Genomic DNA, 14,488 nt, shown 5'->3' on the forward strand with positions numbered 1-14,488 from the left:
TTAAATTTTTGATTTTATTTGAGGTTGGATTGAATGTATTTACATTCAGTTATTACCTCCCTGTATAGTATTTTATTGTTAGTGGCAGAGTCCGCCATGCACACACTGGATTCAGATTGCCTACTTATGCGTGGGGAATTCACAGGAAAACAATGCACGCATGTAACACAGTAATTTAATCTCATGAAATCATCCTCTCTTTACTGTTCATTCTGTTTGCAGCCAACATTTCCTCCTGCAGCTGCTTCACATTAAAGTCATGCAACTGGCGCAATGCAATGTCATTTGTCACCGTGGTTAGTGCTGACTGTCAACAGTCATATTGGACATTTTTTTGACAGCGGATCATTTTTTATTTTCTGCAAGTGATTAATGGAACAAGAAGGAGAAGCTGTTCGTGCGACAGGCTGCACACGTCCAGCTCCTCAGCAAGAAAACCAACTCCCTCTGCCGCGTCCTGTTCCTCGTGTCATGTGCAGCAATAAATCAGATTCAGTTATTATTGACCAACTTTTTGTCGTTTTGTTTGAGTGCGCTGCACATAAATACACCAGATGCTCCTCTGTTGTGTTTCTGATAAAGCAGCTGCTTAAGGACTGTTTGCTGTTGTATTACACTCTATTTGCTGTCCCCGTGTTGACCATAGGAATCAATCAGGATTGAAATCTTAAGTATTACAACCTTAAAGCCGATGACACGTGTTTCTTATTTCATCCTGTTTCAAGAAAAAGGATCAAACAAGTGAAACTGTGGGAAAACAAGTTGCCTCTTCTTTCCCATTCCCCGTTATTTATGGCTGACTACTGCGCAGTTCGACTCGTAAGTGCGACTTGTCTCTAAGCTGCGGCTTCAACGCTCAAAGTTCTCCAGCCACAGATGAAATGAAATGTATAACAATAACTTGTCAAAGCGTTAAACGTGAAATGCAGGTTGACTGAAGTCCACCACAGGGCGTTCTGCGAGACACTCACTGTGGAGTTGCCCGCCTCGGCTGCCAGGCGGGCAGCGTAGCGAGCGATGAGGCGGTGCTCTTCATCTAGCCGGCTGGGACTCTCCAAGACACTGCCCAAAGTCAAAGAGATAGATGCATCACACATACACACACACACACACACACACACACACACACACACACACACACACAAATACACACATATATATATACAGCAACAGTGACTCTAATGTCAAAAGCTCTTATGTAAGTAGAAGGAAAAGTTTGTACAGTCAAAGTGGTTATGTAAAAGAATTTGCATAAAAAAACACACATTAGAATTGGGGTGACCTTAATATTATGACACTTGGCTTTGAGTCCAGTGTTGATAGACAGTCTGAGATAATTGGTCATAACAATGAATGGAGATGGTTAAGAGAGAATGCAGCATGCCAAATGCATTTGTGACCGTGCCAATGTCCGTTCTGGCCATTTCACCGCTGACTGGAAATGTCAAATACGGCATGAGACTTTCAATGATCATGGGCGTGGCATATGGCGTGGACAGACGACAGGACATAGGCTGTCCTGTCTCGGCATGCAGCCTGAAATGAGGAGTGAAGGAGAGCTGAAATGGTGCTGGGTGCTATCTAAATCTCTGGATAGAGAGTGAACGATGATTAAGATCATTAAACACAATCTGGCTTCAAACACACTGCACCAACAGCCACAGTCCCCGCAGGGTTCACTACCCAGGCCCCAAAAACACTGCAAACCAGCCTTTTAATCAACATTTGTGTTAAAATCTTATCTTTTTCAGAGCAAGATAAAAATAAAAAATAAAAATAAAGCTGCCAGTCTGATGAAATAATTTTAGCTGCCCCGGTTCCTTCCTTGTTTGTTTCAAGAGTTTTCTTATTCCAGTGATGGTATCTAAAAATACTCTGCAGATCATCCGACTTTTGGCGAGATAACGTCACCTGACTGAAGAAAGCTCAGTTGATCTGCACCCGGAAAAAGTGAAATCACTCCACAAACTGTCAAAGCGCCTGTTTTGAGGAGGCTGTCAAAAAAACGTCTTCTTAAATGGAACACTTTCTAAATAATTTACAGCCTCATCCTCGGGCTGAAGCATCGACAGAGCCCGAGCTTTCTCGCAGGATTAAAGTAATACATTAACAGACACCAAGGAGCTGCTCGGGTTGGCTCAGGAGAAGCTGTGACCCTACACGGTCCTCCGGAGTTGGACCACATGTCTGGATCTCCAGGCTATCAGACTAGAAGCTGCTCCTGGCTGGAAGTTTCCTGGCAATACCTGATGATCGGTGCCAGGTTTTGGACAAAGATGCATGAACTGCCTTGAAGCCCTCCTGAACTGGCATCTTTCCCAGGTATTTTTTTATTTTAGTTGCACATGTGAAGTGTTTTTTTTTCTATCATACACAATATCTCAGACACCACACGTCCTATTTTTGTTAGAAGTGGGTACACGATGCTCTCGAACACCGTGTCCTGACCAAACTTACGACACTTAAACTAAAGGTCAAAACTTCGAGAGGCCAGAGATCATCCAGAGAGGTGAAGCATCTTGTTTCTAACTGCAGAATTCATGGTACTGTCATGGTACTTAAAGGGCCCATATTGTATAAAGTGAGATGTCCGTGTCTTTTTATATATATATATATATATATATATATATATATATATATATAACACACACACACACACACACACACATGTATATATGTATCAAAGCGCTCAGTCCACAGAAAAATGCACAACAGCCATATTCAGAGACTGAGCATTAAAATGAGTTGTCAGGACTTCTGTAACTTTGTGATGTCACAACAAAGCAGCCACCGCCCTCAGCCATGCCCCAAGCCCCGCCCACCCTGACCCACCATCCAACCTTGAAGGATTCAATCACTCAGAAATCAGCCAATCAGAAGAGAGGCTCAGAGCGCCAAATATATCTTCTAATGTACTGTATATCAAAACTTCAAATAAAACACCAGAAAAGTGTAAAATATGGGAACTTTAACTTTACACTCAGACTAGTTAATAACAATATTTTTATATTAATATATAATATGATTTGTTTATTAGTAATAATATATTTTTTCTAATATTGTAACTTAACCAATAAAAACATAATGACAGATCCAATTTGCCAGATCTGTATCAGCCCTGAAACTGACCTCATCACATGTATTGGCCTTGATGTGACAGATCCACATTAAAGTCTCTGTCTCAGTCTCTGTGTCTCAGCTTCCAGTTACATTCATTCAATGATGGTGCGCTGCTTAAAAATGATCCTCTCTATCTCATGAAGCTCAAGTAAGCATTTTCTTTTTTTTCTTTTTTTATCATTTCATTTGATCCGCTGCTGCCGTGGTTCTGCATGGCTAACAGGTAATAAATACCGCGGTGCTGGTTCGCCCTCGGGTGGGGTGGGCTGGGGGGGGGGCGGCTAGTGATGAGCGATTGTCTGCGAGAGAGAGCGAGGTGGGAGGGAACAGATGCCATGTCAGCAGAGCAGACAGTATCAGAGCGCAGACTGTGATGGAGGCTGGAAGCACAACACACACTATTTTTCAAACAGAGTGCATTCAGTTTCAACTCCGCGCTGACACACACAGTCATGAATGTGTTTTGCGATTCCTTCTCTTATGAAAAAGTGGAATTTGAAAGGGTAAACAAACAAAGACAGCGGCGGTGCTGCTTTTCAGTTTGAGGCTCTTGAAATGAGGCAGAGCCACAAGGAGCTTTGCATTATTCAGCAGTGGCATCTTTGACTCATAGGCCCTTCATGAGAAAGCAGGCAGACCAGTGCAGGCTGATTATAACAATAGATTAATATTCACAAACCAAATGTGACACAGAGAGAGAGAGAGCCTGGTAGCAACTGGCCTTCTGTTCACTGGAACCAAACCTAAGTGAAACCTGCTCCTTCCCTCCACATTCAACACCTTATCTACCGGTATCCACACTGACGCTCAACACAACCTATTTTGGAGGCGTCACGGTGGCTTAATGCGCAATTTCTGCCCTAAATATGGCAGCTTTGTAGTTGTTATGCCCCCCCTCAAGGCAACAGCATCCTCAGTGCATGACATCTTCCCAAAGCAGCTCTGACTCACAGAGCAAAATGTCAAGACAAAGGTTATCAGGCTTCTTCATTACTGCCACAGTGAAACAAACCTCAGGAGAGCGTCGCCTTCCACTTGTACATCCCGCAACACGTGATGTCTTCCACTGACCTCCACGGGTTTTGGACGCAAGGCATCGTTTACCGCCTCGGGTGTCCCTATCTTGTCAGCTTCCCTCAAGCCCGCTCTAATCTTGATCCTGTCAGCCCTCGGAGACAACACTGCACTGCACAAAATGCTCATCTCTGCAAGAAACTTAATCTAGTATTGATTGTTAGCATCTCATTTTTCTAAAGGCAGACAGAAAATCTTCCAGCGACGGTAGATGATTACACTTTCTTCAAAATGTAATGTCAATTTATTGCGTGGAGTAAGGGGAATAATGGCGTGACCCCAACCCTTTGGCAGACTTTCACAACTAAAACTACAGATTTTAAGCCTCATTCCTGCAGCGATGGACATTTTTTGCAGTGTGCACACTGCCCTTCGGCTGCCTGGGTCCTTGGTGTACTGTATGATAACCCTGCCCAGAGGAGCACAAGTGGAAAAAACAGCCATTCGAGCTCTTTCTGAATTCTCTACCAAAAGCCTTTGTTTGGATGTCAAACAAAGAGCCTGATCTTAAACAAGGTGGTTGGTCACACCTCTATTATTTGTCTACAGCAGACAGTGATGTCTCCTCCCTTCTAATGTGTTGTGGGAAGCCCTGAGTCCCCGAGCAGGACCGTCTTGCAAACACAAATTGGTGGAACGATGCGAGAGAGAGATAATGTACAAAAAAGACAGACAAAAATTCACCCAGCACAGACCTGCAGGACAGAGTGCAGATACATTACAGCTCCCCTCAGAGTGCTCTCCATTATCGAATTCATATAATCACAATGCTTCATTACCACGCTGTGTAAATAATAATAGAGGTGGCCTTTAACTGAGAGGGTTCTCGAATGAGAGGACAATTAGGCTGCTTTCACGGGGCCCTCGCCCGCTATCTGCTTACACGATAAGGCTCCAATTCTATCATAATCTATTTGTCAAATCAGCCCTTTAAGTAGGAGAGCTCACATACCCTTCGTGACAGCGTAACAAATTTTCCTCTAAAAATACACTCACAAGGGCACGCTGCTCAGATGCAAAAAAATGTGTGTCAAGTGTGAGGGAACAAATAACATCTGTAGTCTGATTTGTTGCGCTATTCTTGTTATTGCCACTGATGAGAGAGAATATGTCACCTATTCTGAGCACAGACCGCGCTCTGTGTGATTAAAAGGACTTATGTTGTTTGGGTGTGTGTCTCTTAAACTGACGTTTTAGGGGTAATAATGACAAACATTAACCTAATTCTGTGCAGTAAATATCTTCAAAAAAAGACATCATGCCTTGGGGGGGGAGGGGGGTGCTTACCTTTTGGTGGGAGTAGGTGCCCCAGAGGACATGAGCATTGTGTCGTTCATGTTGTTGGCCACTGGTTTCGGCTGACTAAAAGACAAGATTAGAGGTCTTTAATGCTACACTGCAGAGGCCTGTGGCGCTTGTCACCAGGGAATGGAGGAGAGGGTATTTGCATTCTATTAATATTCATAAATCAGCGATCCTGACTTCAATTTAATCCAACTTTACAAAGAGAGAGGGTGAGAGGGGAGGCAGGTAGAGATCATAACAAACTACTGAGTGCGGTGCACAAAGCAGGCAACATGTTGTACACGAGTTAACTTCAAATTCTTGCAAAATAATTGACTTTTCCAAGGGAACGGCAATTTAGATGTTTTTAGGCCATTAGCTTAAACCTAATTAACATGAGCAAAGGCAACAACAGCAGACAAGAAAATCTAATTAAACTGGAAGTCTGTGAAAAAGCAGGAAAGGTGACATTGTGGGAGGTAATTTGTGAGAGTAAACAAAGCGATGGGGTCCATCTGGCGGCTGAATCAGTGGCCTCCGACGAGCTCATCGCAGCCCGGACCACAGAGTCTCATTAACGGATCAAAATATCTCCCTGTACATCTCAGGTGCTCTCAGCTTCACACTTCACCCGGCACAGAAAATAGCAGCCACTCACGACGGCACTTGATTTCCATGTCTCTGTAGTTGCATCTCCTCGATCTGCACACAGCGTCTCCCTGTAATTATCAGCCCCGATTCCTATTGTAACTGACTGTTTTATTTAAAGCTCTCATTACCACATAAAAGGCAAAGCACTGAACAGCTTATAATGTGTATTTGTCCAATCAGCATTTTTATTTTTTTTGCCAAATCAAACTATTTATATCCACATTGTGCAGAATACTGTTATCAGCATGAAGCACTGAGAGCTTTTCTTTTTCTACAGTGTCACAAAGTGCCTCAACAGCACACATTGTCTTTTCTGAATATTACTGTGCCACTAAAAACAAAACAGAAAATAGATTTTTGCATCACCAATTGTTTTCCAAATAATTTGCAGTGTTATTTTCTTCACAAACTAAAGTAACATATTCCCTGCATTAATGTGGCTGCTCAAGGGGGTTAACATGTTCTTTTTAAAGACATGCTGCATTTAAATTTCCCTCAGGACGAGCCTAACAGATTCAATAGAAAACCCCGGACGGTCCTACATGAGTAATTCATCAGCCCTAATTTTTTAGTTTCTACGGCAATTTGCACAAACACAATCCTGCTAATTTCTCATGTTCCATGCGATAATAATAATAATAATAACAAGCAAAGCAACTGTCACTACTCCAAGCTGCACATGTTGCCCTGTAGTCTCACTCTGAAGCAGAGAAGTAAAATGTTTGCCTCTCATTTAACGCTCATTATGTTAGAGTAATCCACCCTGAAGGTGAGCTCCAGACAGAAGGCGAGACCCGAGCCATCACACTTACCTCTGTGAGGAGAGAAAGCACCTGCCTGGCTGGCAAAATACATCCAACTGCTGCTGTTGCCAGATGCCTAACCTGCCCTCAACTGAGCAGGCGAGCATCTCAATGTACTACACTGCTGCTGTCTCCAAGGAAACTCGGCGGTCACGTGACTCTATGACGACGTAGATTTTCTCTATCTCTCTCTCTCTCTCTCTCTCTCTGTCTCACACACATACACTCTCTCTCTATCTCTCTCCTCTTCTCTGTCTCTCTGAAGCTCTCTGCTCTGACTGTCCTTTCACCTCTCGCTAACACACTCCCTGGAAATTAGGGAAATGACATTTGCTCAAAATGCCTCAATTGCAACCTCTACAAAGGAAAAAAAAAAAAAAAAAAAAGCACAAATCTACTCTCATCCCTTCAGGAGAAAAATGTGTAGTAAAACAGCCTCTACTATACATAGTATACTATACATTTCCATACTGTATCTCAACTCTTCCCCCATTACCTTCAGCAAGTCACATAAGTCAAAGCTCTTCACAGCTATCCTTCTATAAATAATCATCAGTCCTTTTACGCAGTAGGGAGCAATAAAAAAAGAGCTTCTTCTTACGTAAAAGCCTCTGAGTAGCCGTATTTCATTTCCCTCTAAAAAATTGGATTCATTCTAACTCATTCACATCAGCATCTGCAGCCCTGTGGTTCACGGGCTGAAGAGATGTTGATTAAGGACACACAGTCCAAGCACAGACATCCAGCCGGTGTCCTGGAGGTCAAACTGGAGTGAGTTGACATAACATTTAGGAACTATGAGATCAAAGTCTGCAATGCGCTAAGCCTCGTTCTACCTGTGTGCAGCGAATGACAATGTAACACCCTTTCCTTGCACTTGGCAGCTGGCAAAGGTTCAGGGGGAAAATTAAGTCTGGTGGCGCTTCATACACAAACACACGCTCCCACTCACACACACACACACACACACACACACACACACACACACACACACACAAACACATTCACCTTATTTCTGACAACGACGGATGCATGGCTGCCTTCAATCGCCCTCAGCCAGCTAAAAATAATACCCAAACATGAAGCATCCTCTCCTGCTGGCAACGGCGCTCCTATTTCCCTGCGAGGCTGTCAGTACCTTGGCCATAAAAACCCAATGGATCACGCTCACAGAAAAGTGAATTACATGCCTGCCCTCTCCCATTTTGATGACACTGATGGAATTTGCATTGACCCGGAGAATAAAAAAGCTGTAAAACAGAGGAAGGCATTTTAAAATGTTAAGGGATTTCTGGGGATTATATAGAGGGTGGAAAATTGGTTGCTAAATATTAAACATGGCACTGAGAATCTGACGCCCAAATGTGTGTTCCACATTAATGCAAAGTAAGGTAAGATGCCTATTTTTTTTTTTCAAACTTTTAGACTATTTCCATGCTTTAAGTCTTTTGGCAGAAGCGGTGCTAAGTCTGAAGGTAAGAAGCCGTATCATAGATTTAAAGTTCCTGAGACAGACGGTGCATCTCAAACCTATAACTCCCCTCCAAAACACAAATCCCCAAGAATCTCGCTGACAGTTTGAGTGGAAGGGAAAAATTCACAGCTCAGTTCGCTGTTAGTCTTTGCTTTCAGATGCCAGTAAATATTTCAAAACAGCGTCAGAATAGCTGCACTTTGTCTGGAGACGACGCGAGGGGGTTGGACGACTGGGAGTCTCATGTCCGTTCGATTTGGGAGTTTTGATCAAACCTGACGCTCTACCCTGATTCTGCCATTATTACTCACTCACAGGCACTTAGTCACCCCTCACACATACATACACACACACCTGAGAGACCATGCTGATGGATGTCTCCTGGTGTACAACATGAAATAACACCTCTGCGCAGACAACATTCATCCGGATTGGCAACTGGCTGCGCTAGTTTCAGAATACCAACAATACATACCTCTTGGTGTTATGTATCATCAATAAAATGGAGTCAAAGTAGAACAAAATTGGAGGTTTGGCAGTTTTCCTGTGACTAATTATCTGAGAGATCCAGTTTGTGGGAAGATTTCTGTAGCCAGCAGGCAAATCAACATGGGAACGGTAGGCAGATAATTACAGTATTCACCCATAATTTCTCTGAAATCGGCCGTTAACAAATGGGAATTATTCCATTAGTGCCAGTTCTTCTACCTCATGGCTCATGGCTACAAAGAGTGCAGAAGATTTACAGATGGATTTAAAGGAATAGTTCAACTTTTTGGGAAATGTTTGCTTTCTTGCTGAGAGTTATAGAGGAGAAGGTCAGTGCCACACCTTATTGGGAGCTGGTGGTGGTGATTGTCGCTTGACAAGAGGTTTGGCCATCGTTGTATTTACAAGACAAGAGGTTGTAATGCGCCCTCTGAGCAGCGTCAATCAGGGCAGATTGGAGGCTACAATGAGTCGCTATCGAAAAGTGAGGAGACGAACCTGGGCTAGCTTATTAGCATGTTAACATCAGTAGAAAAGATGTGATAGAGACAAGCTTAATATTGACATTGCTTTCCATCACTGGAGACAGCTCTTGGCAAGTAAAGGAATGAAGTTTGATGCTAAACTTACGACGTTTCTTCTCGACGGGCAAGTAAACAACTGTTGATACTAACGTTGGCTATGTAGCGATAGCAGAACTTACAAATAGCTCATTAAAATTGTATTGGTAGCTGTTTCCCCTATTTCCATTGTTTATGCTAAAACAAGCTAACATTTCCTAGCTAGCTGTAGCTACATATTAAACAGAGCGACAAAGTATTTGGTATTAATCTTCTCATCAAACCCACATATAACCACACGTTGTCATTTTTAGATTTCGTTTTTGTACAGATTAAACAAATGAGATATAACATGCTAATTTGTGAACGTTAGACGTGCTTGTAGGTGGATTTTGTTGCTCTTTGACAGAGCCAGGCTAACAGTGTCCCCCTGTTTGAAGTATTTATGCTAAGCTAACCAGATGTTGGCTGAAGCTTCATACTTAACAGATACAAACGTGGTACAAATCCTCTCATCCTTCAAATGTTACAATCTAGTATCATGTGTCATATTCTGTAATATTCTGCTGCATATATGCATTTTTTTTTTTTTGAAAATGATTTGCCAATATACCTGTTTCATTTTGAAGACATGCACAGTTAAATATGGAACCACAATAGAGAATGGCAGTTGCTGATTAATTCCTATTTTGAAAGGTAATCAGGTTAAAAACATCTTTTTTATTGCACGGTTGATGAGCGGCGCTACTTAATCACAATACACAAATAAAAGAATAACTACATCTGGAACCACAAATACCTTTTTTTTTTCTCCATCATCAAAGATGGAGACTTTTGGTAGATAACTTCCCTGCGTCAGACATAACAATAGAGACAGAGGGACCTACAAACAAGTCTCAGGGGTCAACAGTCACATCCATTATCCTAAAAGTCAGTGAACACACACACACACACACACACACACACACACACACACACACACACACACACACACACACACACACAGTGCCACCAACCTTGAAATGCCATTTGCAAGAGCATGACAATGCACTTTGTCCATTAAAGTCTTAAAGGAGAACATGACGACAAGAAATTCCTAGAATTTCTGCCCCAAAAATTCCATTTAAGAAATACCACAGAGAAATACATTATCTGTTAAATAACCAGAAGTGGCAGAAATATTTACACAGCTTTTTTTTTTACTCTTCTTTAATCTTTGCTTTGTGTATTATTGGATCATTTGACCTATTTGGGCTAAAAGTTATTTAACTGAAACCATCTGACAAGTTTAAAGGAGAAATGTCTCTTTGGTAAAAGTGCTAACAACTCACATTTTTGTAAGTTGTCACAAGCCAAAATGATAGGGTACCACTGGTTTGATTTTTGATAATACGTCATATTATACGGGCTTCTCATGTGTTTTCTTTCCAATGTAAAATCTTAATTTGTAAGTAACTAGTAGTAGTACTTATGCCAGATAATTGTAGAGGTGATAAAAGAACACTCTGAAATGTACCATAAAATGGAAATACTCAACTAAAGTACAAGTACTTCAGATAGTACAATACTTGAGTAAAAGTACATAATCATTTTCCACCTCTGCAAATAACTTACATATCTGTCTTTAGAAAATATACTCAAACAGGACCCTTCATGGAAAAATCATTCAGAGAAAAAGAATTATAATGAAAGGCCTTTGTGCTACAAAATCCAATATAACCAAGAGCCCCAAATGGACCAAAGTCAATATTCTTGGGGCCTCCATCATCTGAAATAATCAACATCGTAAAAAAAAAAAAAAAACGACACGGATTACTGCTTGCTGAGGGCACTGGAGAGACGTAATCCAAAATAGTTTTAGCCACAAATTCTATTTTAATCAATATTAATCTACTTGTGTGATGTAATTTCATGCTAGAAAGCCTATACCGTGCGGGCTAATCCAATCGCCTCATCTCTCAGTTGGGAAAAAAACATCCAGGTCGACAGCTGATTCTCCACGTTGTGATGAATTGTAAATTTATGCAAATGTAGACTTCATCTTAAATGCATAAGTTTGGGCACAATGCAGAAAAAAATCCTTCCGCCAGTGGGCTGAGCCGGGATATGAGAACTGATACAAAGATGATGGTATCTATCACGCAGTACAACAGGAAATCATGCTGATATATTTACGTTGGGTCTGTTTTTCTTGGCATTCACTGAGCTACTTTTCCCCCCATGATGTAGCTCACGATCAATTACTCACTGACACTTGCCAGCAGCAAAAGCATATACAGACAGTTTTATATTTATGGTCGTGACTGGAATATGGAGCGGGATTTTGTTATGGAATGAGTTATGAGAAATGTTGAAACTCCAATGAGAAAGTTGAGAGATTTCCTGTGGTCCTATCACTTTTTTAAAAAAAATCTGAAACATCATCAGACTGTGTCTTGGTGGAGGCCAAAAGCATCAGAGTTTCAGTGCAACAATGATGAGAAAAATATGAAGTGGCCTTAGCGATGTGGACTACTGCGGATGCATCTCTGCGCTGGAATTGATTATGGAAATCGTACCATTTTTCAACTGAAATGTAAATGAATGTGCAGGGTTTAAGACAGCAGCAGAATATAATGCATTTCCTATAATGACTTCTAGGAGCTTCAAAGCCTGGAGTGTGAGATTTATACCATCGTCCCCGTTTCATTGCCAACAGACTGATGAGGACGACTGTGCTGTTAACGGCGGCAGCCTCTGAGACCGTGTAGTATATCAGCATTTCCGCGTTAGCAAATAATCAGGGGCTTGACATCTTAGCTGGCACTCTATCAGTCATGTAGAGAGAGCGAAATGGAAAAGATGGAGGCAGTTACATGAAGAGAACAGACTATAGATCATGAGCACACTGGGCCTTGCTGTACTGTTAATCAACAAATCGGCTGGGTATCCCTCATTAATGACACAACCAGTGGTAACAAATGTCTTGGGAATGGCACTTACACAGTATGGGTGAGTTCCTGTGGTCTCTCAGCCTGCTCGGGGAACACAGGATGCGGAGGCTCTCCGATGGGGACGCAGCCTAGAGATTTACTGATTGCATGGCTCAGCTTTTTGGCTGGAGACTTCTGTGAGGAGAGGCAGGAAAAACAAATTATTGTCACCTTGTCTGTTGTATCCGCTGCTGTCATCGTGTTGGAGTAGCAGAAACAGTTTTAAGCTGCTTCAGAAGCCATTTACATAACTAGGTCAACAGTTTGTTTACTGTGTCAAAAGTGTGGATCAGCAGCGGTTTGTGCACACTCAGGAAGGGTCTGTATCTGCTACTTCACAGGCAGTTTTGTTGGCGGCTGTAATCCAAACTGCTTTACAGCCTTAAATCTGTAATGCAGTTCGGCCATTATGCTGCATTCGTGTCACATGGGATGTATGGGAAAAATGTTTACTACATGTGCTCCATTCATCAGACAACTGAGGACGGTTGTACGATTGCAGAGTTGTTTGTTTAAGGGTTGAAAACTCTGTGCACTGACAGTATAACACCATGTCCATTAAATTCAGGTTTTAGGTTGATTCCAGATTATTAAGTGCCAAGTCAGATACATCAGAGCTTTCAGAGAAAAATCTGAATTGCATCTCGAATGTTGTGTGAACTATGAATGATATTTACAAGCCAGAAAGTGATAATTACTACGACTCCGATATGACCTGAACAATATCTGTCATGTTCCTGGGACGTTAGAAAAGTCGTTGAAACACATTTTAAGTTTTAGTCCTCTAACACAAAAAAGTCAGACGAATCAATTAATCATTGCAGCTCCTTAAGGCAGGATGATCAGTGTAGCATGCTCCACCATTTAGGAAAAAATAGCAAATAAATAAAACATGCACAAAAGTTTGACACAGGACTCGTTGTCAGGGGGAAACATCTTAAGAAAGTTACCAGCTACTATTGTTTTAGAATACTTCGACATGATGAAGAGGAGGGAAGTTCCCTTAAGTCCATTTCCACTGTGTAAACATTTCTTCCCTTGCGTCTAAAATACATTGAACTCTCAAAATATGCTATGTTTAACAAGACAAAAACACACACACAAACACTTCGGTATATGCAGCTGAATTCCACAGACAGTATTTTTTATCAGAATACAAGAAAGTGTGCAAGTGACACTATCTCAGCTGTCAGGTGGAGGTCCTGCCGATTCCCTCCCATCTGTCAAGAAGGTGTTGCCAAGTCTTGTGAAGAATATTTTCCCTGTTGATAAGTGTATATTGAGGTGAAGCATGTGTGCCAGCTCTCAAATGTGGGACTTAGGGTTTGTTTCTGCAAAATTAAACCTTTGGCCAAAAGCGTACAGAGAGAAATGGCTCATTTCTCATAGTTGTTTAAAGAGGACGGAGTAGAGATTAGGCCGAATATATCCACCGTGAGGTCTGGGTTTTTTTTTTTTTTTTTTTTAAAGGCTTTTGACACGTAATCGACAATAAGTGACTGAAAAGGTTTCAAGTTTTGAGCAGGACCAAAGCTGGTGAATGAGTGCACCTACTTCCTGTTTACATCTCTCACAAAGAGGAGACATCCCCAGGAAAATGGCACAGAGTCTGGATTCGGTATAATGAGTTCTATGCACAACTCTGAATTGAACTGAAAAGTGTCTGGCATTTAATGAAATACGGTGTATACTGTGAAGTATTTCCTGCCATAGTTCCTGGGGCACATTCCTCTGGAGTTCCTGTTCCCAGGCTACTCGCAGTTTATCACTAGATACCTCTAGAATATCATGATAGAAAGTAACTGAACCCTTTACGCCGGGTTGATTGTTAAGGATCTCATCTGAAATGTCATGTCTTGGCCTATCGTTACAGTATATTGGGGTATGTTTGACCACAGGTTGTTCCTTATTTGAAGGTATCTGTAAACATCTTTATAAAGTTAATGGACACCTGGTATTGAAAAAAAAAAGAAGCAGGATTTGTCCACTCTTAGATTACTACTGTATTACTTTTATTACTTCAGTGCTGATTGAAACTGGCAGCTACTCCTCACATTTAAA

At 41.7% G+C, this 14,488-nt stretch overlaps 1 protein-coding gene across 2 annotated transcripts in view; it reads right to left on the reverse strand.

Annotated features, from left to right (window-relative positions):
• Nucleotides 1–14,488, reverse strand: part of dtnb (dystrobrevin beta) — a 35,490-nt gene that overhangs the window by 10,489 nt on the left and 10,513 nt on the right. Inside the window, exons 10-12 of one of the 2 annotated variants that reach the window (XM_022750170.1) lie at nucleotides 12,438–12,562; nucleotides 5,482–5,556; nucleotides 972–1,062 (exon numbers count right to left, since the gene is read on the reverse strand). In XM_022750170.1, the coding sequence (XP_022605891.1) occupies nucleotides 972–1,062; nucleotides 5,482–5,556; nucleotides 12,438–12,562 (291 nt within the window). The remainder of the gene's footprint in view (nucleotides 1–971; nucleotides 1,063–5,481; nucleotides 5,557–12,437; nucleotides 12,563–14,488) is intronic. The other variant, XM_022750171.1, reaches the window with a different exon arrangement.

The sequence above is a fragment of the Seriola dumerili genome, unplaced genomic scaffold, assembly GCF_002260705.1.
Source record: "Seriola dumerili isolate Sdu_G_001 unplaced genomic scaffold, Sdu_1.0 BDQW01000149.1, whole genome shotgun sequence".
NCBI classification, from domain to species: Eukaryota; Metazoa; Chordata; class Actinopteri; order Carangiformes; family Carangidae; genus Seriola; species Seriola dumerili.